Source organism: Tursiops truncatus, chromosome 20, assembly GCF_011762595.2.
Source record: "Tursiops truncatus isolate mTurTru1 chromosome 20, mTurTru1.mat.Y, whole genome shotgun sequence".
In the NCBI taxonomy this organism is placed as follows: Eukaryota; Metazoa; Chordata; class Mammalia; order Artiodactyla; family Delphinidae; genus Tursiops; species Tursiops truncatus.
The window spans coordinates 41,100,125-41,125,336 of NC_047053.1; the positions used below are offsets into that span (position 1 = coordinate 41,100,125).

The following is a 25,212-nucleotide window of genomic DNA, read 5'->3' on the forward strand; positions in this document are numbered from 1 at the left end:
CAGCCTGGAAGTAGTTAAGGCAGTTCTGGTAAAGATATGATGAGGCTTCTGGATGAGGGTGGGGGTGACAAACAGGCATCCAGGTCAGAATGGAAGGTGGGGGTAGATTCAGATGGATGGAACGTGAGGGAGTGGGGATTGGGATCTTTTCATCTGAGTGAAGGTTTCTTAAGGGCCAGAGCTGGGAAGTAAGGCAGAGGGGCTGGGAAGGTAAGTGAGGAAGCCCTTGTCCCCTCCCACATATCTGTGCCCCACCTTCTGGGGTGGAAGGATGCTACCAGACTTACCCCTTCACCAAGTGAGGCTGCTGCTGGACCACGCAGCTGCAGGCTGCAGCCCCTTTCCTCCCCTCCTCCTCTTTAAGCCCCTTCTCCCTGTCCCCCCAGGATTCCCTTGGTCTGCGGCTGGGTGTGGAAGCAGGGTCCTGCCCGTGTGGGCCCCAGCTTCCAGGTACTCAGATGGCCCTGCAGGATCCTCTGGACCAGGGAGGCCTGGGTACCAACCCCGTCCCCAAACACAGGGCTCTGGGGGAGGTTGGTCTCACCATCCCCCCTTTCCACCCCCTTCTACTCCAAGCAGAGGCCTCACCTCCTGGGCCCTCCTCATCAGCCATCAGTCCCATTCTCTCTCTTTGTGGCTTGGGCCATGTTTGAGGATGAGGAAGAACCCCTGCTGGGCCACCACCAGAAACCTCCCCATCTACCCCTGCTCTCCCACCCCAGGCCCTCCCTGGGGCTGCAGCAGGCCCCACGCAAAGCCAGAGCCCCTTCCCAGCCTGCAAGCTGGGTGCTTGCTCCCTCACATTCCCTCCCTCCCTCCCTCCCTCCCTCCCTCTCCCTGGGCCCTGAGCTGTGGAGAAGAATGATTTCCTGTAATTGGCCAGCAATCCGGCTGCCCGACTTGTTCTATCGACATGCTGGTTAGCTGGAAATTGTATTGGAATCTGAGCGATGGGGAGGGGAGGGTGGGGAGCAAAGGGAGGAGGCTCTTTGGGCCCCAGCTGGGTGCAGCCGCAGCTCTGCGGGTGGGACAGAGGAGCCACCAGCCACATCTCCCCTTCCCGGGGAAGGAGCAGGAGAGCAGCCCACAGAGCCTCAGCATCTCCTGCACTTTGCTCCTTTTCATCTGCCATCTCTGGGGTCTCCCCTGGCCACCCCATGTGGCCCCGAGGCCTCGGGTCATCACTGCCACCCTACTGCCTCTCCTGCTCCTGGGACTGGTTCCTCCTGACCTGGAGTGCCTTTGTGACAGCAGCCCTGGCTGTCCCTCTCCCATCCAATTTCTAGCCATGGTGGCCTGTTATGGAGTGTCCCAAACCTTCCCCTGCCCCTCCCTTCACCCTCCCAAGACAGAGAGAGACTGAACATCTGAAGAAGAGTTGACAATAACTCCTAGCTAAAGACCAGAGGCGTCATTAATGGGGACAGTGCAGGTAGTGGGAGGGGCATTGTACTGGGAGTCCAGAGCGTGGGATTATGCCTATTGGTTACTTGGGCCCCCGTGGCTCAACCTCTGAGGCTCCTGCACTCCTTCTCAGAGTTGAGGGACTTCAAGGAGATAGCTGCGGGATGTGCTTTGGAATCTGTAAGGCTCTGCTAGGTACCCTATGGCCAGCCTGGGCCTGGGGATAGGGATGGTTTTAGGGGCCCGCCTGTCCCCTTCATCCCCCCCGCCGCCGGGAGGCCGGTGCGCCTGCAGCCCTCGCTGGCGTCTTTACTGCTCCGCGCCGGGGCGGTGAGGCCCAGAGTGGGTGAACGGAGGGCAGGGCCCGAGCGCGCGGTTGCACGGTGGGAGGCCTGGAGAGCGTGCCGGTCGCCCTCGTACGGGGTGGAATGGGGACACATCCGTCCGCCCGGCGGCGCCAGCAAAGAGGACGCAGCGAGCCGCACGGCTTGTTAATTAGCGCCCGGGCCGGGGCCTAGCGCCCGCGCCTCCGCGGCTGGCGGGGGGATCTGACGCCGCCGCGGCACCGTAGGAAAGGCGGAAACGCCACCGGGAGAAAGTTAGTAACCGCTCGGCGGGCACCTGCCGCCGAGGCCCGACCCCAACCTGGGTGGGTGCTGCCACCTGCCGGCCGGAGGGGAGACCGCCCGGCCGGGCGCGGGGCCGGGGCTCCCGGGGTCCTGGCTCCTGCTGTCTCCAAGGGGCTCCCGAGCGACCTAGACATGAAGCGACGCCCCAGGGGAAGTAGGATTCTTGTAAGGCCGTCTTGGGCCACCAAGCCTGGGAAAGGGAGGCCGTGGGGAGGGAGGCAAGAGGAGGTGAGTGGGAGCTGTAGGAGGACCTGGGCAAGGGGAGGACCGGATGGCATTTTCTCCACACCTTAACAGGCTGGCCATCCTCTGACATTCTGACATCCAACTCAGTAGACTAGGCCAGGGAGGAAAATAACTCTGGAACTCTATAGTTTGCAAAGGGCTTTCGCTGTTCTCTGACATAAGCATCATGAAGTCAAGAGGTCACGTAAGTAGGAGACAAAGCCCGGTGGGCCAGAGCGATGCCAGGTCTGCTGCCCCTTCCAGGCAGGCCCAGGGACACAGCAGGCAGAGCTCTGAAGCCTGGCTCTGACACGAATAAGATCATCCCTCTGGGCCTGGAATCAGAATAATCCATGCTATGTTACCTCCGGGTGTCACACATCCAGCAGCTGGCATGCCACGCCTTCAGGAAGCACCGTCTTCTCAGTGACCAGGGTAACAGGGCACTGGGAGGAGTCCGTACCTGTCCTCCCTTACCCGCTCTTGCCAGGTCTCAAACCGGAGAAGCGGCTGCCCTCTGCCATTCTCATCCTGCCCTGGCCCTCACCCCACAGCCTGACACCACCTTACCACCCCTTGGCCCCTCACCGGTTTGCAGTGAGTTAATGAGCTGCTCTGAAGTATAAGCAGCTCTGGGAAAGGGGGCACTGAGTATGGCCACCACAGCAATCGCATTTGTCACACTCATTTCTGGTCTTAATAGGCTGCTGGCCACAGGATCAACACATCAGCAGATCTGCCGGCTCTGGCAAGGGGAAGCTGATGTCTACATTGGTCTAATTGGGTTGGGGAAAGAAGATGGAGTATGTGGGTGTGAGGCTGCCCCAGCACCTCCACCCACCTCCCACACAGGTACATCTGGACCTGGCTGGAATCCTCCTGGGACCCCAGAAGAAGTCAGAAGGCAACTGTACCTTCTGGGCCCAGGGAAGTGAGGAGCACAGGTCTTAGTGTGGGAGGAGGCCAAGTCTAACCCCAATGGTACCAGCCAAGTCTGGGAACCTCGGTCAGTCGGTGATGCTGGGGGAACAACGGCAGCACAGGGCATTTCAGATCAACACACTTTATTCAGCACCAATGGCGAGTCAGGCTCTGCACCAGGAACACGGATGAATAAGACACAGTTCCTGCCCTCAAAGGGCTTACAGTCTAGTAGGAGAGACTAACCAGTTTTTGGCTGATTATTATACTGTGGATTCAGGTAAAATGTGGGGCAGGGGGTAACCCAGAGCACCTAACCCAGCCTGGGGCTTCAGATGGTGCCTGAGCTGGAAGGTTGCCAGTTGTAGGGAAAAAAAAAAAGGTTTTCCAGATTGGGAAGCAGCAAGGTGAAGGCAAAGAGGCCAGAAACAGCCTGGTGCACCGCGTGCAGCCTAGCAAGAGCTCAGGGAGGTAGAGTGGTAGGAGGCGGGGAGCAGGGTGCGGAGAGTGCTAGGGAAATGCCACGGTGGGACAGTGGGTCATCCCAGAAGAGGCCTGGCCTCTGCCTCACTACAGCATCACGACAAGGGGATTGTTACTGCCTCCTGGCCAAGGGCTTCAATCTACAGGGGAATCCTGCTTGAAGGCAGCCCTTGGTCTAAACTGATTTCCCATGGTCCACACAGGGGGTTTTGGCCGTGACGGGGCACGTGCTAGGAAAGGGTTCAAGCCCAGGGACCCTCCCAGCTTTAAACACTGGTGACGTTCACTGAAGGTGCTCCTCACCCCCGCCCACAAGAAAGTTACAAGAGTCTACCACTGTTGCTTCCACAGCCCGTGATGGTCACTGTTCCAGAGGGAGGGGCACTGGGGGAGGTGGGAAGGAGCATCTGCTGACAGAGGGCTGCTTCTCTGCCTTGGACAGGATGTGCTCCGAGGAAGGGTCGGCCCAGTGCAGGGCTCCAGCCCAGATCCAGAGTGTGTGTGCTGAGGGGTTGGGAGGAAACCGGATGCATTCATTACCTGGTTTCAGCCTCTGAGGAGATGGAGACCCAGGAATTCCTGCCTTGCAGGGTCCCGCTAGGGGGAAGGCAGGAGGTAGTGGGTGAGCAGGTAGAGGAGACTGGCGATGCCGGCCAGCCCCGTGAGGACCCCGAGCCGCAGTGGCAGGTACTCCAGGGAGCGCTCCAGCTCGGCGTGCAGGAGGACCACCTGGCGTTTGGTGACGCTCCACTCGCCCGAGTTGTCTAGAACGTGGCGGGCCATGCGGGCCTTGTCCTTCAGGGGCAGCTGGGCCTTGATCCGGGCCTCTGCGTCGTCGCGGTTCAGGTTGTTCCGCTGCATCAGCCGGGCCAGCTGCGTGTCTCGGTCACTAGGGACCGGGCAGAAGGGCTGCTCAGACATCGCAGGTCCTGGCCTCCCTCCCAATGGTGCGTGACAGGGGTGGACAGCCCTGGAAGCTCCTGGGCTCCCCCACCACACCCCACTCTTTGTGAGCACCCTGGTAGCACTGTGAGCTACCTGAGCCCCTTAGTGTAAATGTGGAGGGAAAGGGGCAGCTGCTGTTTCCTGCCACCAGGCCCGAGACTCCCCAGTTCTAAGATGGGAGGATTTGATCACCTGGAATCAGCTACATCCTGCATCCCTGGATGGATAAGCTTTACTGAAAGACCTGTGTCTGCAAGCTGAACACTCCCTTCAGCTCCCCTGGGGGCCTGGCCCTGCGGCCTCAAAAACAGCTTCCCGGTCCACCACAAAGAGCCCTCTCCTTGTCTCCCCACACCTAGTCCCGCACATTCAGAGCAAAAGGACTGGGCTGAGACGGTGGCCACTGGGCTTGATGCCACCGATGAAGTGGGATGCACAGAGCCCAAGAGGAGCAAGGACTTGAGAACTGGATCCCCTCGGTCCTTGGGACAGGACTGAGCACTGCACAGTAAGCCAGGCAACGCCCAGTCTCCCAACGCCACAAAGGATGCCTCTCGCGCGCTCTGATGTTACCACCTGGGTCCTTCCTCGGCAAACTCCCTGTCCTGCTTTTGGCTACACAGGAACTGCCCAGCTGTCCTCTGGAATGGGGTCATCTCTGTGAATGCCTAAGCCCTCAATAGGAACAAGGCGGGAAAGGGCTGCAGCAGCTGTTTTCTGCCATCTGGGGTCTCTCTGCTTTGCCACTAGGCCTGAATTTTCCTGGTTATAAGATGGGAGGATTTGATGACTACAGTTTAGTCCCCTCCTACTTGTGGCCTAGACCCAAGGGCCTCCTGGGATGTGAAGGCAGACTTTCCAAGGACAGACATAACTGAACACTAGCCAATCCTAACGCCATTCAAAACTGAACGTGCCAGGAAGTCATTTCTGGCTGACTGATCAGGGAAGACCCTGTAGAAGGATGGCATTTGCACTAGCCTTGGAAAGTAGGTAGGACTTCTGATTTCCTTTGTTAGGAGGACAGCATACTGTCAAGGTCATGGGGCCAATCCCTGCCTGGCTAAGAACAAGGACTATAGCCAACCCTAGTCAGGGACACTGCAGATCTGTGGCTGGGAAAGTCTGGGTGAGAGAATGGAGATGGCCTGGGGCCACCAGTGAGCGCACACCCTTCAGACGGTGAGGCCGTGACCGGGGGCCTCCTGGGGTGTGAAGGCAGAACTCTCTGACAGCCCTTCCTGGAGCTCAGGGATAGTCCCAGAAGGTTAAAAGACTGACGTTGTTTGTGGTAAGGGAACTTTTGCCCAAACATTTATCCCACAATTGGCAAGCTCCTTGAAAAAGTGAATAATCACATTTTGGTATAATCACACTTTGGTAAACGCCCATATTATTTCAAATGCCAATTAAAGGAGTCCATGAGGGGGTCCTTATTTTTGTAAAGCGTGGATCCCTTTTATGAAAAGCAAATAATCACTCATTCATCTCTTGGGCATCTCTCAAGAGCCATACAACCACATGTGGTAAAAGTGGGGCATGTATGGTACCCGAGACCCTGGGAAAGGCTGCTCTGGCTGGTGAGTGGGGCTGGAGGATCTCCTGGGGAGCAGGCAGAATCTACAAAGCTGCAATTATGTGCCAGGAGCCACAGCTATCTCTGCTCTTAGCAAAAGGAAAGCATAGGATGAGGAAGGTGGCAGGGAAAGCGTGGAGTCACCTGGTGACTGCAGACGCAACCAGCCCCTGTCTTGTTTACTCACCTACACTCTAATAAGACTTTTTTTTTTGAATCCCTTGGTACAAAGTTTCAATTGTATTAAAATTCCAAGGCAAAGAGAACTCTGTCCTCCTGGAGTTGGCTTGGCCTCAGTTGACAGTACTTCACAAACGGAGAACAAAGAACCCAGAGAGGCTGCAGGATTACAGGGCGAGACACGGGCCAGTGGGGGAGCGAAAAGGATGCCTGAGTCCCTGCACCAGGCTCAGCAGATTCAGGCTGCCTTTAAATGCCAACCCACAGCAGGGCGCTGGGGCAGAGGGCAGGGTGATGCTTAGGGCACTGAGCGCTCCAGGCCCCGCCTCCAGTATGCTCGGAGACTCCCCCACCATTAGTCTGTTGAGAGCAACCCTGTGCCCAAAGTACCTGCAGAGCCAAGTGTCCACCTCTGTGTCTGCTGTACTTATGGGTGGCATCCAGGAAGTTTCTGGAAGGCAGACACACCCTGAAGCCTCATCTGCACTCTCACTCCGCTGGGACTACGACTCATTTTCTCTGACAGCTTGATCCTCCTCTGTTTGCCAAACCTGGATTCTGGTTTGCTTCATGTCCTGGGGGACATGAATAAAGCTCCTTCCTTAGCTGGGTTCTGACAACTCCTTCTCGGCAACTTTCTGTTCATAGATTTTGCCGATGGGTGACCCTGGACAAATTCTGTAACTCCCTGCCTTGAGTTTTCTATAACTCAGAAATATCAACTCCTGTCCTGACTACCTTACGTTGAGAGGTAAACTGAGGGAAGTAATAAATGTTTGCAAAGTTGAGAAGTGCTGCAGGAGGGAAAAGGGAACCAATGAATAAGAACACGGTCGCCCAGGGGAGGGCCCGGCATCTGGGCTGAAGTGCCTCCAATAGCCAGCAGGGGGAGCCCTTCCCAAGCACTAGAGAGACCTGGGGGCCATCACTCCCCCACATCTACTCCCAGGCACATCTGGGTCAGGCACAGAGGTCAGTTTCTATAGGCTCTGGGCCCTGCTCCCCAAAACCTCTGGGCCTCCTGGCCACCCTGTGGGGAAAGGGCGAAATGCAGGGGGCCATTTTGCAGGTACACGCCTTCCCCCAGGGGTCCTCCCTTCCAGCCTCGGCCAGGCCAGGCCGTGCCACACACTCACCAGTATACCACCACCGTGTGCTTCATGTACTTGAGCAGCTTCTTGGTCTCAAACAGCAGGGGGATATCCAGAATCACGTAGCGGTATCCTGGGGGGAGGCCAGGAAACCCACAAGTTCAATTCTGCAAGCACACACAGGACTATGTGCTCAGTGTGGGAACAGCGTCCAAGCCACCGCCCCCTACCATCAGGAGCTGCCCGGCAGAGGGGGAGACCTTCCGAGGAGAGGCATAACCTGAATGCTAGCCAGTTCCAATGCCATTCAGAACACAAAGCTGCAGAAAGTCATTTTGGGGTGGATGATCCAAGAAGACCTTACAGAAGGGATGGCATCTGTATTGGCCTTGAAGAGCGGGTAGGACTTCTGATACTTGAAAACGAGCAGGTGGAGGTGAGGGTTCCAGGAAGGGGAAGAGCTCTGCCGGAAGTGGAGGCCTCGAGCAGAGTGAGGCGGAGCTGACAAGGTGGTCGGGGCAGTCACAAAGGGCTGGGTTCACTTGATCTTCAACCCAAAGAGTTGTTATTTCTGAACAGGGAGGTGACACAGCCAGAGCTGTAGGAGACTGGAGAGAGTTTCCAGGAATAAGTGGGCCTATTCTGCCCTACTTCACCCACTTTTCCTCAAAAAAAGAGAAAAAAAAAAATGATAGGTTCTCCACCAGGAGCCAGGTCCTGCACGGCGCTCTCTGCCGACTCTCCACGAGAAACTCCTATGGGGTGGTGGCCGCAGCAGCCCCAGAGGGAAAGCAGCTGCTTCTCGGCGTCAGAGGCCGCCCCCAGCCAAGGATTACAGGTACGACTCTGGGGGGTGGGAGTGGTTATGACTCATACTACAGAAGTAACTCCCGTGGGGTAAAAGGCACCGACTAGCCCTCCCACTGCAAGCCAAGGCCGGCCAAGTGGGTGCAACCTCACCCACTGTGCGCGGGCATGTCCCTGGGTTACTCGCCCAGGAACACCTGGGGCTCCCAGTTCTCTTAGGCATGTGACCGCTGTGTAAGTGTGGAAGAGCTGGCAGGGATCCAGGAGCAGTGAGAAGCGTGTGTGTGTGTGTGTGTGTGTGTGTGTGTGTGTGTGTGTGTGTGTGTGTGTGTGTGTGTGTGTGTGTGTGTGTGTGTGTGTGTGTGTGTGTGTGTCATGAGATGGGCTCAGATGACACGCCTTGGTTTGTCGCCACCACTGTCTCCCTTTGGGCCCCTTACCAAACCTCACCTGTGTGAATGAGTGAACAGATGGCCCGCTTCACAGGAAGACGGTAAGGATTACATGAGCAAATGCCTGTAAACCCCTCAGCAGCCCCTCACCCAGACCCTCACTCACTGCTCCACAGATGATGGCTGGCTGTTATTACTACAGCTCCCTGGAGGAAGGAGGCTGGCAGTGCTGGCTCCCCAACTCCTGTCCAGCCCAGAACAGGGGCCGAGACCAGGTCCTCACTGGGCCTCTTACCTCCCTTTTCTGCTCCACTCCCGTCCCTTCCTCGGCCCTTTCTCCTCGGCCCCTCTCGGGAGCTCGCGGACAGCTCTATGCTTCGCTGGCAAAGGGCTATTCAGCTGTCACATCCCTCCTGCTTGATAAGCTCTGCAAACCACCCTGACTCTATTAAGACATCCGTCTGCCTACGCGGAGACCTCCCAACAGCTGGTGATCTTATCTGACGTTTGATTATACCAACTCTGACAGTTGTATTTGTTATACTCATCAGGGGAAAACTGGGACTGTGGAAGCCACAGCTGTCGTCCCCATTTTTCACCTTATCGAGCTGAAAAGAGCTTTCTAGCTTTTATTTAAGTGGTGGTGGCTGGGGAGAGGGGAAGTTGGGTGGATGACACAGCGGGAGAACTTTGGAGCGGGTGACATTATCCGATGCTTAATTTCAGAAGGGGAGAGCCACTGCTGCCTCAAAGCCCTGCAGATAGATGTACTCGCGCCTGGCCTGGGAGCGAACGCGAAAGGGCAGGAATGAAAGGCAGAAGGCCTCGCTCCTGGCGGGGGTGGGCAGTGACGGGAGGGGTCTTGGCACAGATACAAGAGGCAGGACAAAGGTAGCAAGAGTCCTGAGACTGCCCTTGAGGGAGGAGGGAGGAGGCCTGCGGCAAGGTACTGAGATGGGGAGCAAAAGCTGGTCCAGCAGGGAGGATGCTGGGAGCCAGCTCCTGCCTGGCCAGAGCTGGGGGGCGGGGAAGGGAGGGTCAACATCAAGGATGTCTGTCAAGTCATCCCTTTCCTTCTGGAGGGAGGTACTGGCCAGAGGGGACAGCAGTGGGGAGAGGGTCCCCACTCTGTACATGAGAACTTGACGCACGGGAGAATTTGGCCATGATCACAGTGCAAAAGCCCGAAGAAAAGCAAGAAGCCTCCCCCATACCCTCCAGGAAGCAAAGTCTCAGCCTCGTGACTGACGGGAGACAATCAGCCAGGCCTTCAACCCGGAGCCTGGGCTGGAGGCTCCAGGGCCCAGCGGCTGACAGGCCGCTCTGTAGGGGCCCTGGGCCAGCCTCTCGCCTGATCTTAAACCATTGCTCTCAGCTCTCCCCCTTCTCCTGGGGACTGACCCCATCCTGGACAGTAAAGATCAGGTCACCCCTGCCCAACGCCATCCTGAAGAACCGTGCTTGGACTGTAGCGTACGGCTTGGGAAAGGCTGACACAGACCCCAGCTTTTCAAACACTCTCCCCTTCCTTCAGTCCTGCCGCATCACTTGGCCGTCCCTGAGCACGCCAGGCTAGCTCTCTCCACTGAGGCCCAGCCCCCAAGGATCATCCTCCACTTAGAACCCACCCCCACCGGCCCTGGCCATCCCGGAGCCTCCCCACCTTACACTCTGCAAACTTACTTTCCCAGGCGGCTCAACCAGCACCAAACCTGACTGACTACGGTTTACATTGTCGTGGTGTTTGACAGTCACAGCGTAGACTTTTAGTCTCCCTAAGAACTTGCCTGGGTTGGCATTATCAGCCTTACTATGCAGAGGAGGAAACAGGCGCGGGTGTGTGTGTGTGTGTGTGTGCACTCAACAGTCACACCGCTGGAAACCGTGAGGGCCAGGACTTAAACTCAGGTCTTATGACTCCATTATTCGCCAGCTACTATGACTCCCACCCTATTAGAAAAATCAGCTTCCTGGGGTTCATGGCTCAAAAGCCTCAAGTGTCTCTTCTCATTAAACTGTCAGCCCCCTTAAGAGCTGAGGGACATCACTTCTCTCTGGGGCTGGTACAGGGCTGCACGGAGGATGCCGATGAGCAGAGCGAACTCAACAGCCTGGATGATAACCAGCTCCTCCCCCCGCTCCCACCCCCACCCCCGCCAACCTTTCTGCAGAGGAGAAGGGCCTGGGCCCCACCCCGTCCCAGGCCCCGGGTCTTACCCCGGAGGAAGAACTTGAAGGTCTCCTTCATCATTTCCTTGCAGATCTCAGGGTGGGTGATGGAGTTGAGCAGGTGCCGCCGGTCGGGCTGGTTAAAGATCAGGTCCCCCAGGACCTTTCGATCGATGTCGCCATTCTCCAGCAAGACCTCAGTGCCGAAGGCCTCCACGATGCGCCGGTGGGCGGGGTACCCTGGCTGGACGACTGTGGCATGAAGAGGAGCCTGGGTCACTCGCTGGAGCCTCCAGCCCAGCCAGGGGACTCTGAGTGACCAGAGGCAAAATGATGGCGGAACCCAGGGGTTCTTCTTTCAGTTGCAGCAAAAACAAGATGATGGGAGGGAAAGCAGAGAGGAGAGCAGAGTGCACAGAATCCCTGGTGTTGGTCATAGGGTGAGGGGAGCTGGAGGGAAGAGTGGGGGTGGGGCAGTAAGGGGCAGGAGACCAGGGCTGATGGGAAGGCCCCCCCCCTCCTCTGAGGGCTTGAAGAGCCTTATAAAAAGGTGAGGCCTCATGGAAGGAAGGGAGCCCAGGGCATCTGCTGTGTACAACCCGCCCCCCCAACTCACCATGCCGGGCGATGACGTCCACATCAATCACCGCACAACCCAGCTGCTGGAACACCTGGATCACCGAGCTCTTGCCTGAGGCAATGCCCCCTGTCAGGCCCACCAGGAACATCTTCCTAGGAAAGAGGGAGGTCACCGGAGGCCAAGCTCCCCGGTTGCGATGGTCCCGCACAGGAAAGCTGGAAGGACCTGCCTGTGGCACAGAGCAGGCCTGGTCAGTGTGGAGCCAAATGGCTGGGGGACAGCAAGGCAAAGGCGGGGGAGGGAGACACAGCTGGCCAGGCAGAGCCTCCCCTGTGCTCGGGAGGCTCAGGGTCCACCCGAGACAGAAAACTCTTTCAGGAGAGGCCTCCGGTGTTCTTTTAAAGACACTCATGAAGAAGGCAAACTAACACTATAAATTTAGCAATCAAAACGCTGAGCAGGCAGAGCAAGGTCGGGTGCTATTAAGCAAAGAGAGCTTTCTGGAGGCTGCCGTACCCCACTGCGGGCAAGCTCCCATAGGAAAGGGACACCTGTCCCTCTGGGGTGAACCCAAGGGGCTCTCCAGATGGCCCCAGCCTCCGCTTTCTAGTCTGGGACACTGAGGCTCACGGGGAGGAAATGGCCTGCCTGCCACACCCTAGCACCGGCACCAGGAGGCCTGGTGACTGGTGTACACTGAGAGTAATAATCCCTCCTTCTCATCTAGGAAGCAGCCCAGGTGGGGAGCTCAGTGAGAGGCAGTGGCTGAGTGGCCACTAAGCCTGAGGTTTACAGAAGTGTGGATCATGCCAAGAAGGAACGAGGGAAGGAAAACAGGCTTGGTGGGGAGGTAGCCTTCAGCCTGGCGTGGTGATCTGCGGTTCTCAGACTGAGCAGTTGCAATACAGCACAGAGGCTAGGAGCACACACCCTTCAAATCCAGTTGCTCCACTTGCATGCTGTGCAACCCGGGGAAAGTCACTTGCCTCTCTCAACCTCAGTTTTTTTCATCCATAAAATGGGGGTAAAATGCAGATGACAGAACCTGCCTCCTAAGGCTGTTGCGCAGACTGACTGAGAAAACACATCTACAGCCCTTGGTGCACTGCCACTGATGTGGTAAATGCCCTGGAAAGGAGGTGAGGGTGCTGGTGCAGGACGGATGCTGTGGTCAGTCATACTGCAAGGCATGGAAAGAAAAAAAAGACTTTCATGAGGTCAGGTCCCCATTCCTGCAGCCTCAGACGATCTCACAGTAGATTTTAAGCCGTGTTGCATTTTCAGTAAACATGGTTACCATGTCCTGGACTCTGTTCCCAAACTGGGAGAAATTAAATCAAAGGCCAGGTCTCTCCCATCCTTCCTTCAGCATCAAAGGAAGGATGTCCAGGACCCTGAAACCTGTCCTAGGACTTTTTTTTTTTTTTTTTTTTGGTTAAACAGCAGATTTACTGTCCTAATTACAGTTTGCTTGAGCTTATACTGAAATGAGTCTGCTTCCCCTGAGGACACACTAAACGACAGGGGGAGGCAGCCGCTCGGGTGTGGGCTGAGTGGATGGGTGGCTTGGGGCAGCGGGGGACCAACCTAGATGTTTAAATCTGCCCGCGCTCATTCTCACCCAGGGAAGCCAGGGAGGAGAGAGGAAAATATCCACCAGAATCATCATCCACATGGAGAGATCTAACTAAATTATTAAACCGTTTACAAGGCATTTCTCTACAATCTCTCTGAGACTGGAGTTGCCCCCAGGTAGGTCTCCCTCCAGCTTACAAAAGAGGAATTAAGGATAGGGTTCACTTGCGGGGGGAAAAAAAAATTCATCCACTCAGCTGAAGCTTTTAAAAATTTTTTTAATTAAAAAATTAAAAAAATTTTTTTTTGGCTGGGCCGCACGACTTGTGGGATCTTAGTTCCCTGACCAGGGATTGAACCTAGGCCCTCAGCAGTGAGATCGTGGAGTCTTATCCACTGGACCACCAGGGAATTCCTTATTTATTTATTTTTGGTGAAGCTTTGAAATGGGATATTCAGCACCAGCGTTTTAAATCCAAACTCTGTCCTATTGTCCCTAAAGCACTGGGTCCTCTTCTGCGGAAGACCCATCTTGAAAACAGGCCGCAGCTGAGGGAACGGGCAAGGGCTGGTTCTCCACAAGGCCCTGACCCCTCATCGATGAAAGCAAGCCACTGTCACCTGGTCACCCAGGTTTGCCGAGTTGGGTAAGGGGGCCTGTAAGACCATGTGGCCGAACAGACCTCACCTCCTTCCTGTACACAGGACCAGGATCCGCCTCGAGACCTACTGAGTCAGATCTTGGTGTTGGCGGGTGGAGGTACCCAGGCAGTTCTGCTGTGCAACAGGGCTTGGGATGGGCTCTTTGTTTACGATGGTAAAGACTGAGGACCAGAGAAGAAGGGACTTGCCCAGGACCACAACTAAAAGCAGAGCCTGGATGGAATTCAGGGCTCCTAACTCCAAGTCTAGACCCCTGCCTTAATGTACCCCGGGAATGGAAACTTAATTTACATTTAGATTAAGACAAAATAAGGATGGCGCATCCGTCTGTAGGCAAATCAATTTGGGGCCAAAGAAAAATTATTTCTTGATGATCACACTGGTGTTTTCCCCTGCAGAATAGGGGGCCGGATCTTACGGACAACCACCAGGGCACAGAGATAAATTCCAGGCTCAATTCTGCCCCAGCCTCCTTGGGTAACCCAGTGAAGAGCTTCCCTTGTCGGGGCCTTGGATGACCATCTGTAGAAACAGACTAACAGCTGCTTGGCCTCTGCCAGGAAGGCCGAGGGGATGGAGGAGCACATGCCCAGGGAAGCTGTGGGCCCCTGGCTTAAAGGGGCTGGACAAATAACAGCTGTTCCCATTTGACAAGCCCCTCCATCGCTCACTCCTTCATGAACCGCTGAACGAGTTCCTCTGGGCTTTGCAGCAACCAAAGGAAAACACAGGTCTTGCCCCACAGGAAAATTCTGAGAGACAGACAGTAACAAATGGAACCAACCAATAACAGAGCACTGACAGGTGAGCGAGAGCGATCACGTGGTACTCACCCTGGGCCTGGGGAGGGTGGGGGATGGGTCTGCCCAAGAGCTGCACTGACCGAGAGCCCACTGTCCCCTTAAGGCTCAGCAGGGAGGTAACGAAGGTTTAGGTTCCCAGCTGCCTCAAAGTCAGGCACCCAGATCCACGCAGACCTGTCCCGTAGCTCCTCTGCAGGCACCTACCAGAAGAGTGACCACCTTTGATATCCTCTTCTTGATCTGGCTCAAAAATCATCGAAAAGCTCACGATATGTGTGGCGGTGCTGAGTGGGAGAGGGCATCAAGAGTGACGGGGGTCATTGTTTTAAACGAGGGACCAAAGCAGTCACTCTGAGTGAGGACCTGAAAGCAGCGAGGAAGCAGGCCACCTCTCCCGGTGCAGCCTCGTCCACCCCCCAAACCCAAATCAGGCCTCTGACATCTCTCACCACTTCATTTCCTCTCCTTCCCTTGTGCCCACTGTGCTTTGTACTTTTGTGTGACTACGTGTTAGATAAAATAAGCTCCACAAGGTCACAAGCTGTGTCCAGTTTGGACCCTTTTGTCTCTAGCATCTAGCCTGGTGTCTAGTGACTGTCAGTCGCTCACCAGGTGAGTGATATTGGTCACGTTATTTAAGCTTTCTTTGACTTAGTTTCTTCACCTGTAAAATGGAGCTGAGGACACCTACTCTGGGTTGCCATGCAAAGTAAATGTGTTCATACATGCAAAGCACTTAGAACAGTACTTAGCACACAAGGACCCTCAACCAATGTTCCCTTCTTGTTCTGACAGTGTTTGATAACTATGCGTAGAATGAATGACTGAATGACTCCAGAAGCAGGAAAGGGAATGGGAAATACTTGGGGGTCACATTCTCCCCTCAGTGGCAAAGGAGAGGCTCCCAGCCTGCTCCTCTTTCCATAAGAACATGCTGCTCACTGCCAGTAAATCCCTCCAGGAGAAAAGTGCAAACAAACAAAACACCCAATGGGTTCAAGCAGAATAAGGAACTGAGGGACTTCCCTGGTGCTCCAGTGATTAAGAATCTGCCTTCCAGTGCAGGGGATGTGGGTTCGATCCCTGGTCAGGGAACTAAGATCCCACATGGCACGCCACAACTAGAGAGAAGCCTGCGTGCTGCAACTAAGACCCGATGCAGCCAAAAATAAATAAGTAAGTAAATAATGTGGGTTTTTTAACAAAAAAGAATAAGGAACTGATATGTGAATGGACACACTTTCTTTCCTCCCTCGGGAGAGCTCGGGACTTGGGTTGGAGGCGAGTTCTCTTGTTTTGCATCTCCCAGTCAACAGCCCCACACCGGCCTGCCCAGCCAGGGCCCGCTCCCTCATGAACTTCCAGCCTCTTTCCTCCTCCTTCTGCAGCCTCTCAGGATTTCACCCTGGGCATGTCTGACCAGCCACACGCTTCTCCTCTGAATTGCTTTCCAAAGGGGATGTATCCACGTTGCTCCAATGATCAATATAATCATTCATGAAAACGAGTTGTTCCCTGCCTTGGGACCCAATTATTTTCTTGTGGAAGCAGTGGTTGCAAAAATATATTGTTTTCCAATTAACTGATAAGTGCTATTTTTATCTACAGTTTCCTGGCTCCTGATCTTTCATTATTGGTGAGAGGTTGCTGTTCAAACCTGGGTCCAAGTTCTCTTCTCTTTGTCTGCTGGGCCTATTAAGTCACCACCTCCTTCTCCAGGCTGCCAATGACCTGGAGGGAGGCCCCAGAGCAGGTGCTGGCGGTCAGCCTCCCTCTCCCTCGGCCCTCACCAACACCAAGGGAAGGGAGGGAGGGAGGGAGGGAGGGAGCAGGTCTTTCTTCTAGAGCCCTCTCCAGGCACACACCATCACTCCAGGGAGCTTTCATGGGTGGACAGGGAGGTCGTTTGGACGGGACTACAACACTGGTGTTGATGCAGAAAAAAGGATCACGGGGAATGCCAAATCTCAGGGTCTGTGAATGCAGCCACGTGGCCTAGGGCAATTTACTTCAGAGCTGTGGGCTTCTATTTCCTTGCATATAAAACGGGATTAATAATGACTACTCACAGGGGTTTCGTCAGGACTGAATGAGGTACCATATGCCCCCATCACCTCATCTTCCCCAACTCAATGTGTGACACGTCGGTGACTGCTGTCTACTCCCTTTCCCTGAAGGGCACCTCCGTCCTTTCAGCTGCTCAGGCCAAAACCCTCGGCACCCTCCTGGCTCCTCTCTCACAATCTTCATCCAACTCACCCCGCGCCCCCTGCCAGCTCTACCTTCCAGCTTCACCACCTAGACAGACATGCCCGCCGCCCCCCCGACAGCCCCGCCAACCCCGCCCACCGTCTTGCTCCTGGATTACTGCAGCAGCCTCCCAGTGATCTGCTGCCACCTTTGCTCCCCGACAGTCTGTTCGTCATAACAGCAGCTAGTGTGGTTGGATAGTGTCATCCCTCTGCCAAAACCCTCCAAGGTCCCCGTCTCACTTCAAGCCCAGTCCTTAGAGTCCCGTAGGGGCCTCCTGACAGACACAGCTCCATTCTCTCCAGGCACTCACCACTCCCCCGCTTGAATGAGACCCTCCAGCCACCCTGACTGCCTTGCTGCTCCTTGACCGTGCTGAGCACTCCCACCTCGGGCCTGTGGACACGCTGTTCCCTCCACACATAAGGTCCTTTCCCCCAAGGGTCTCACGGCTCACCCCCTTCTCCGCTCAGTTGTCACCCTATCAGAGACTGCCGTGAATATGTAAAATAGCACCGTTTCCCTCGTGTTTCACTTTTCTTCACTGCACTTATCACCCCTCAAATATTATGTCTATGTGATTATTTATTGTAATCTTCCTCTCTCCCTAGAATCTGAGCACTATTGAATTCAAGGTGCTTAAAACAGGGCCCGATGAGCAGCAGGGCCTCAGACAATATCGGCTGAATACTGTACATAAAGCTCACAGCAAAATGTCCAGCTCATGGGTCAGCAGGAACTCAACAGTAACTATTTTAAAATAAGAACATATCTGTTCCAGAAAACGTACTGTGACAATCACAAAACCTCTTCCACATCACTTCCCACCCCCACATTCCTGGGCTGAGATATCTTGGGCTCACAAATGAGGAAACCGAGGCAAGGAGTGCCTAGGAAGCCGAGTGTCCCAGCAGGCAGGGACTGGAGTGTAAGAGCTGCCATCCACCGTCTGAGCTGCTCCCTGTGTGCCTGGACGTCGTGGATCCCATCTGATCAGCACAACGACCCAAAGAAGTCAGTTCTTACTTATTCCCATTCTAAAGGTGAGGAAATGGAAGGTAAAAGAAGTTAGGTATTTGCCCACCGTAGTTCCAAGTGGTCTTCGTACTGGAGGAGGCACGAAGATTTTCCAAGGGACACAAAAACATGGTTTAAGAGGAATAAATTTCAACTCAGTTTGCCAAGTGTCTCCCTATGAGAACAGATCAGACTTGGAACATGCTGCGGGCTATCTTTTCCCAGGTTCCCAGAAAGGTGTAACTACCCACCCATGCCAAATTTTACTAAGGTGCATTGTTCCACGGTGCAAAATACCCCTGACACCCAAAGGGGTAATTCAAAATATAAGTATTCATGCCAAGAATGTGATTGTTTATAGTGACCACGTAACAAATTCTCCTGCTAAGTCCGGTGCTTTCTAAACCTTTGCCTTCAGTAAAGTTAAAGGAGGACCTAAAAGAACTGTCAGCTGACAAGTCATTAGTAATTGACATCACAGTGATTTTTTGGCCCATAACTCAAAAGATGTTCAAAGAGTTGAGTATTACTGCCACAACGAAATGTCTTCAACTCCTCTGTATTTATTTACAAGAACCAACTTTTTCAATGCTTACGGGCATGAAAGAAAAAAAAGCTCTGCTCTTTCTAGCAAATATACATGGATACGTATATGAATTTTTTAAAAAGTTCCATTTGGCTTATTAAGAGAAGCATTTTAAATAAAACTTATGTTTAACAATGATCAAAACTAGTTGTTGTGGTCAATTGGGTATTTTACAATTTTTGAACTCAATCCAAAAGAAAATGTTTAATATTATGACAATACAATTTTCAAAAGTGTTTTAATTTTTGTCCGTATTTTTGTTGCAGAGAAGTAGGACAGCAAACCAAAGACTTCGAGCATAAAATTGATTTTACTAGAAAAAAATTCTGTGGAGGAAATATAGTGGAAATACGAGTTCAAGGAGGAAAAAGGAACAATGTAAAATTTCAACCGTTAAATAAAAACTGGTGGAATTCCCTGGTGGTGCAGTGGTTAAGAATCTGCCTGACAATGCAAGGGACACAGGTTCAAGCCCTGGCCCAGGAAGATCCCACATGCCGCGGAGCAACTAAGCCCCGTGTGCCACAACTACTGAGCCTGCTCTCTAGAGCCTGTGAGCCACAACTACTGAGCCCACGTGCCACAACTACTGAAGCCTGCGCGCCTAGAGCCCGTGCTCCGCAACAAGAGAAGCCATGACAATGAGAAGCCCACGCACCGCAACGAAGAGTAGCCCCGGCTCACGACAACTAGAGAAAGCCCGCGCACAGCAACAAAGACCTAACACAGCCAAAAATAAATAAATAAATAAATTAAAAAAAAAAAAAAGAATCCGCCTGCCCATGCTGGGTACACGGGTTCAAGCCCTGGTCCCTGGTCCGGGAAGATCCCACATGCCGCGGAGCAAGCTCGTGCGCCACAACTACTGAGCCCAAGCGCCACAACTACTGAGGCTGAGCTCTAGAGCCCATGAGCCACAACTAATGAAGTGCGCGCACCACGATGAGAAGCCCGCGCACTGCAATGAAGAGCAGCCCCCCCCCCCTCGCCACAACTAGAGAAAGCCCCCCGCGCAGCAACGAAGAGCCAACGCAGCCAAAAGTAAGTAAATAAATAAGTAAATTTATATATTAAAAAAAAACCCTATATATTAAAAAAAACTGGTTCATGTATTCTTTTCAAAGAATGAGGGAAATCAAATCACTATGGTATTTAGATTCCACTGCAAATTTAAGTGCCTAATGTAACAGTTTTATTTTTTAAATGTCCATATTTACAATTAACCAAAAATCATATCCTTTGAAACTTTCAGAGAAAAATTTTTGCAATCTAAAAATGGGAGAGTGGGTAGTTTTCAAAACAAAGCTAAGCTCACTGCTACTGCTGGCCTGCCTTCAGCCCTAAAGGTACAGGTACTAAGTGAGGTTCTGAACCCTTTAACCAGATTACCCAGGAGGACACATTCAGACCTTGTTCGAAAGACAGAAGAGGATCTGGTGGGAATTTAGGGCTCGAAGGAAGAACCACCCCAACTGGCCTGTCCACTTTCCGTCATCAGCCAGATCTCTAGCATTTCATCGTGTCCCCAGGCCTGTCTGCACCCTGCCAAATCCATCTGCTTCATTTAGGCAAAATCTGCACAGCTGGCCCCCAAAGACACCATATGCAAAGGCTTCCATTTCCTCAACTTTAAAACTAGGACTTAACGTCAAAGTTCATTCGGGTGACAATTTCTGCATAACTGGGAGAGAAACATCTTTGAAAACTTTGTAAACAAACTCAGCTCCAGAAGCGCCAAAGCCTCCGTTTGCGAAGCTGGGAGGCGGAGAAAAGCAGGGGGTCAGGCTGCCCTCTTCATCAATGCATAAGTGGGAACTCCATGCCTCCAATTTTTCACATGAGCAGAGTCGGAAAGGTACCCAAGATCACACAACTATAAGTGGCAGACGCTGGATTCAAAAATCAAACTTATATCTGACCACAAAGGTCTGAAGTGCAGTAGCTTTGGACTGAACCAGAGTTTGAATTCAATTTCCACCGCCTTCTAGCTGTAAATCTTTCTCGGTTTCCACAGCTGTAAAACAGGTAAAACATCACCTTACTTAGTAGGGCTGCTGTCAAGGCAATGAGCCATGGAGGTAAAATAGTATGTGCTCAATAAACTGTAACCAAGGCTTGAAAGAAAGGCGCGTACTCTACGCTACACCACGCAGCACGACTGGTGCGCCCAGAGCCCGGCACCGGGACACAATACCTCCGGGGTGGACCCAGCTCTCCGGGGTGGCCTGAGCTCCCAAGAGAGCAATGCAACCCCGGGAGCCGCCGCCGGGAGCCGCCGCCCGGCCCGCCCCTCCCCGGGCCCGGCAGCTCCCACTTGCCCGTGCGGCGCTCTACGTACCCGGGGCCTCTGACCCGACCTCGGAAGCCGCGTTTCGCCCAGTCCCACAGGCGTTCACTGGGTGGCTCCCGGAGGGCAGTCGAGGCCTCAGGAGCGCGCGCACGCGGACCGGACGTCCGGCCAGCGGAAGGGGGCGGGACCGGGGAGGCGGGGCGGGACCGGGGAGGCGGGGCGGGACCGGGGAGGCGGGGCGGGACCGGGGAGAGGAGAATCGGGAAAACGCGCAGCCCTAGAGCGCTGGGCCGCTGGGGACCGCGGGGTTACTCCTCTCTCCGAGCCAAAGCCTTTCCAAGCTGGGGGAGACAATCCGGAGAGTCCTAGCTTCGAATTCAGGACTGGCCATCACTAGCTGTGCAGCCTCTAAGCACATTGTACCTGCCAGGTCTTAAGAGCACTCTGTAGGCATTAATTATCTCATTGAATCCTCACAGTCCTTGAGGTAGATACCGTCATCCCCATTTTACACAAAAGGAAACTGACATTTAAAGGTTAATCTGTTTGCCGTCTCTTAAAATGTACGTTGGCCGCAGAGCTCATTATGTCCATACAAGCCTAGTAAGTCACTTTACCTCTCACTCTCTCTCCTCAAAGTGCAAATAATCGCTACTGTGCTGCTTGTTGAAAGAATTGGAAATACATAAAAGCATCTAATGGTGCCTCACATATAGTAGGTGGTCCTTAATTAACTCCTACTCTACCTCCTTTCCCTCTCCCTTAACTGTACTTCTGCTTTCCGCTTCCTTTAAGGTAGGAATCTTGTCTATCTTCACCACTAGTATCCTCAGTGCCTAGAACAGTGCCCATCATAGTAGGGATCCAATACACTGAAGGATGAAGTAATCCAACATCTTTCTCTGATCCCTCCAGTCCCTGAAACCTTTCTCCTTGATATCAACAGCACTGGCTGACATCACCCAATAAATAGGATTGCATCTCATGATCAAAGGGACCATTTGGTCCAAAAACCTGTCTAGATCATCTCTGCTACCTCTACTTGCACATGTCCAGAGTCAGCAAACTCACTGTCTTTCGAGACACCTTCATGCTATCTTTGAAGTCCAGTCCTGGCAGTTAGAAAGTTTTTCCTTAGGTAATATCTCTCCTAATTCTAATCCATAGGGTCATACTAAAACATTTCTAATTCCTATTCCATAGCGCCAGATCTAATGGCCCAGTTCCCTTCCTGGACCAAACAACTTTCAGATAACCTCGATTTGTGGTTCTCCACCTTTTCCCTACTCCTGACACATCAGAGGGGTACTCAGACTCCCAACAGTAACCATGGCTGGCCATGGCAGTGATAGGAATAGGAAGATGCCTGCCTCTCCCCCAAGGTATAAAGCTCTTCCTGGGGTACATTGTTAGGAAACCCCTGCAAGATGATCCTGCTTTTCCCGGATTCTGCCTTACAGTATTGTGAGCTACTGATGTACAAGTGGGGGCTCTGTTTTCTAAGTAAGCATCCTTGTGGTCCAATCTGCCAACAGCAGATGCCTCTCTGCTCTGGGATGATCCGGGAAGAAAGGCTGAAGGGCTGCTGCAGGGGCTTCAACCCAAGAACCTCCTCTGAACTGAAGCTCCACCTTTGCAGTTTTTTTTTTTTTTTTTGGCGGTATGCGGTCTTTCACTGTTGTGGCCTCTCCCGTTGCGGAGCACAGGCTCCAGACGCGCAGGCTCAGCAGCCATGGCTCAAGGGCCTAGCTGCTCCGCCGCATGTGGGATCTTCCCGGACTGGGGCACGAACCCGTGTCCCCTGCATCGGCAGGCGGACTCTCAACCACTGTGCCACCAGGGGAGCCCCCAACTTCGCAGTTTTGAGGTGTTGCCATCAAGGGCTTTTTTGGCTCAAACACATATCCTCTGTTATTCGGGATGGCAATAATAAACTTTGAGCTGGCTCTGGCTGCTTACACAATCTCACTTCATCCTGACAATGACCTGCATCTCAGTCACCCCTGTGTCCTTAGCATCTAGCGTAGTGGCTGGACTACAGAGTTGCATCAAGTTGTGTTTGGTGAACAACCTTATGAGTCCAATAGAGATGACTCCTTTGACTCCTGGGTCTTTGACTAGCTTCTTAAAACTAAACTTACTTTCCATATGTTTATTTTAAATAAATATTAATATGCAATTAAATTTATACCATCCCTCACAAATATCATTAATATTTATCCTTTATTAAACAGCTTAAGAAAACTTTCCCAGCTGGGAGATAAAGTCCAAACTCTGAAGATAAGCCTGAAACTTAAGGCCTTCTGTAACCTGGCCCCTGATCACCTCTCCAGACATATGTCTCACCATATGTCTCACCATATGTTCCCCCCCTGGGAAAGGCAAAGGAGGAAGGCAATTTAGTTACTACACCAGACTTTGTGTTAAAACACCAGGTTCAAGTCCAAACTCATCCTAGGTAGCAGTGAAACTTTGGACAAATCATTGCACTTCTTGTTTTCTGACTGTAAAACAGGAATAAAACCAGCCCTGCTGGGGCTTCCCTGGTGGTGCAGCGGTTAAGAATCCACCTGCCAATGCAGGGGACGGGTTCGAGGCCTGGTCCAGGAAGATCCCACATGCCACGGAGCACCTAAGCCCGTGCGCCAAAACTACTGAGTCTGCACTCTAGAGCCGTTTTGGTCACAACAGTCACATTGCCTGCCTACCTCCCAGAAAGGCTCTCCACTGAGCGAAAACTGCTCAGTTTGCAGTGAAATACAATGCAGAGTGTCTTACTTAAGCTTCGAATTGCAAGAATGGCAGGGGCCACAGACACCAGCACCATCATCCTCTACAATCACTCTTCATCAGTCATGTTTCATTAGCCTTTGTTTAACCTCTATGAATCTGTGGGAAAAGAAAATATAGGGCTGGGAATTAGAATAACAGAAGTGGGTTCTGACCTAAGGTCTGCAACTAGGTATCACTGTGATTTTTTTGTTTTTTGCAAGCACGATTTTCTTCAAGTTTCCTTCACAAAGTCGCATGAGGTATAATAGGTGAAACACTTAGAAAAGTTAAATCCATCTGACACATGTAAGGCTTTATTATTATCTCTGACCTCCTCCCTTTGCCTTCACTGCATATAAGGCATCGCAGCAGTCTTGGCCCTGGAGAGATGAGTGTGGGTAACAGCTCTCAGCCTGAGTGGGTGTCTTTGCCTCCCGAAGTTAAATATAAATGATTGGGGGCTATCTGCTGCTTTGGATCATATTTACTTCTGCTCTTGCCACTGATATAAAAACCAAAAGTTAACTATATTTAGCTGTTTTATTTGTTTTGTTTCCCTGAGTCAGATGGGAACTATTTCTTCCTACTCTATTCCTCTTCCCACGTTGAGAGTTTCCCAAAGGCAAAGATTATTTCCCTTTTTGGCCATTGGAGCTCTCTGATGATAAGAATTTGTCCTTCCCTCACCACCCACCATAACCCAACCTGAATGGGAAATCTCTAGGAATGCGACCCTTGTCTCTGGGCTTTGCTTCAAGAATCAGGTGCGATTATTCAGTCACAGGAGTGAGACCCAAGGGAGTGGACCACTCAGTCAAGGGTAAAAATAGCTTAAGATGTCAAAATTACCTTCTAATAACTGATTTCCTTGGGTAGATGTATCAGACAATGGGACTTTTGTGGTGGTGAAAAATTCAGAGGGCCTAAGACAGATCCATATTTGTACACTGATTTTGCCACTTATTAGCTATGTGATTGTGCAATTTACCGACCAATCTGGGCCACATTTCTTGTCTGTGAATAACGGGAACAGTGCCCACATTCTAGGCTTGTTGACAGGATTAAATGAGATGTACTAAAAGCCTTACCACAGAGCCTGGCATGTAAGTGCTCATTAAGATTAATTGTGAAGGGTTGCTGCGGAGAATGAAAGGGACTGTGGGTGTGGAAGACCTTCAGTATCTTCCGGCCAATTAAGCAGCAAGGCCTGACAGAGCAGTCAGATGTCCTTGCTGAGGATCACTGTTCCGCACATCACAATTCACCGCCTCTCAAGAGGCCTCGAGCTACCAACGACCAGGGGCTGCCCAGAGTCCCGAGTGAGGAAACGCGACCAGGAGCCAACCTGGCTTCTTGCAGTAAGGGCTCTTCAAGAAGGCCCTATGCATTTGGGCTCCCAGTGCGGCACTGCCGCGGGCTTCAAGGCCTCTTACTTACCCGGGAATGGTAACAGTCCTTAACGGCAGCCAATAACGGCTCACCTGCGGCCCAGACACTAGCAAGGGCGGGATGAGGTCAAACCTTGGATTTTGGAGCCCACGCCCCAAACCCTAGACCTGCATTGAACTACAATTCCCAGCATGCCACGCGGCCGCCCGGGTGGCAGAGCGTGGGCCTCGCCAACCTTGGGCCGTTCTTTCTTCCCGCGCGGCCGAACTCCCAGAACTTCCGGGTAGTGCTGTCTTCCCACCCACGACAGCCTCCCCTCTTGATTTCTGGGTATTGTAGTCCATCTTGTTCCGGTTTCCTGGGAATGACCTTCTCCTAGCTACGGATACCTTCGCCACAAAAACTACAAAACCCAGAGTGTCGCGCGAGTTCCCCTCGTCCAATAGGAACCCCCCATGTAGTGAG

General features: G+C 53.0%; 1 protein-coding gene across 17 annotated transcripts; it reads right to left on the minus strand.

Annotated features, from left to right (window-relative positions):
• Nucleotides 1-3,305: 3,305 nt before the first annotated feature.
• DCAKD (dephospho-CoA kinase domain containing) lies at nt 3,306-20,754 on the minus strand. Of its 17 annotated transcripts, none has more exons than XM_073797653.1 (5): nt 20,635-20,754; nt 11,439-17,730; nt 10,871-11,074; nt 7,500-7,587; nt 3,306-4,551 (listed from the first exon to the last, which is right to left on the minus strand). In XM_073797653.1, the coding sequence occupies exons 2-5, from the start codon at nt 11,812-11,814 to the stop codon at nt 4,260-4,262; spliced, it is 960 nt and encodes a 319-aa protein (XP_073653754.1). In that variant the 5' UTR covers nt 11,815-17,730; nt 20,635-20,754; the 3' UTR covers nt 3,306-4,259. The 17 variants fall into 17 exon arrangements, 16 of the variants coding, with proteins under 16 accessions (XP_073653754.1, XP_033704511.1, XP_033704510.1 ...); XM_033848620.2 differs by having other exon boundaries at nt 11,439-11,550; nt 20,635-20,748; XM_033848619.2 differs by having other exon boundaries at nt 11,439-11,554; nt 20,635-20,748.
• Nucleotides 20,755-25,212: the final 4,458 nt, after the last annotated feature.

Bases quoted from the DNA above. Each gene is read 5' to 3' on its own strand.
- DCAKD (XM_073797653.1), bottom strand. From the start codon at position 11,814: ATGAGTGTCTTTAAAAGAACACCGGAGGCCTCTCCTGAAAGAGTTTTC. The intron at 7,588-10,870 runs GTAAGACCCGGG...GCCTCCCCCCAG, and splicing joins CTTCAAGTTCTTCCTCCGGG to GATACCGCTACGTGATTCTG. The intron at 4,552-7,499 runs GTGAGTGTGTGG...CCCGGTCCCTAG, and splicing joins CACACGGTGGTGGTATACTG to TGACCGAGACACGCAGCTGG.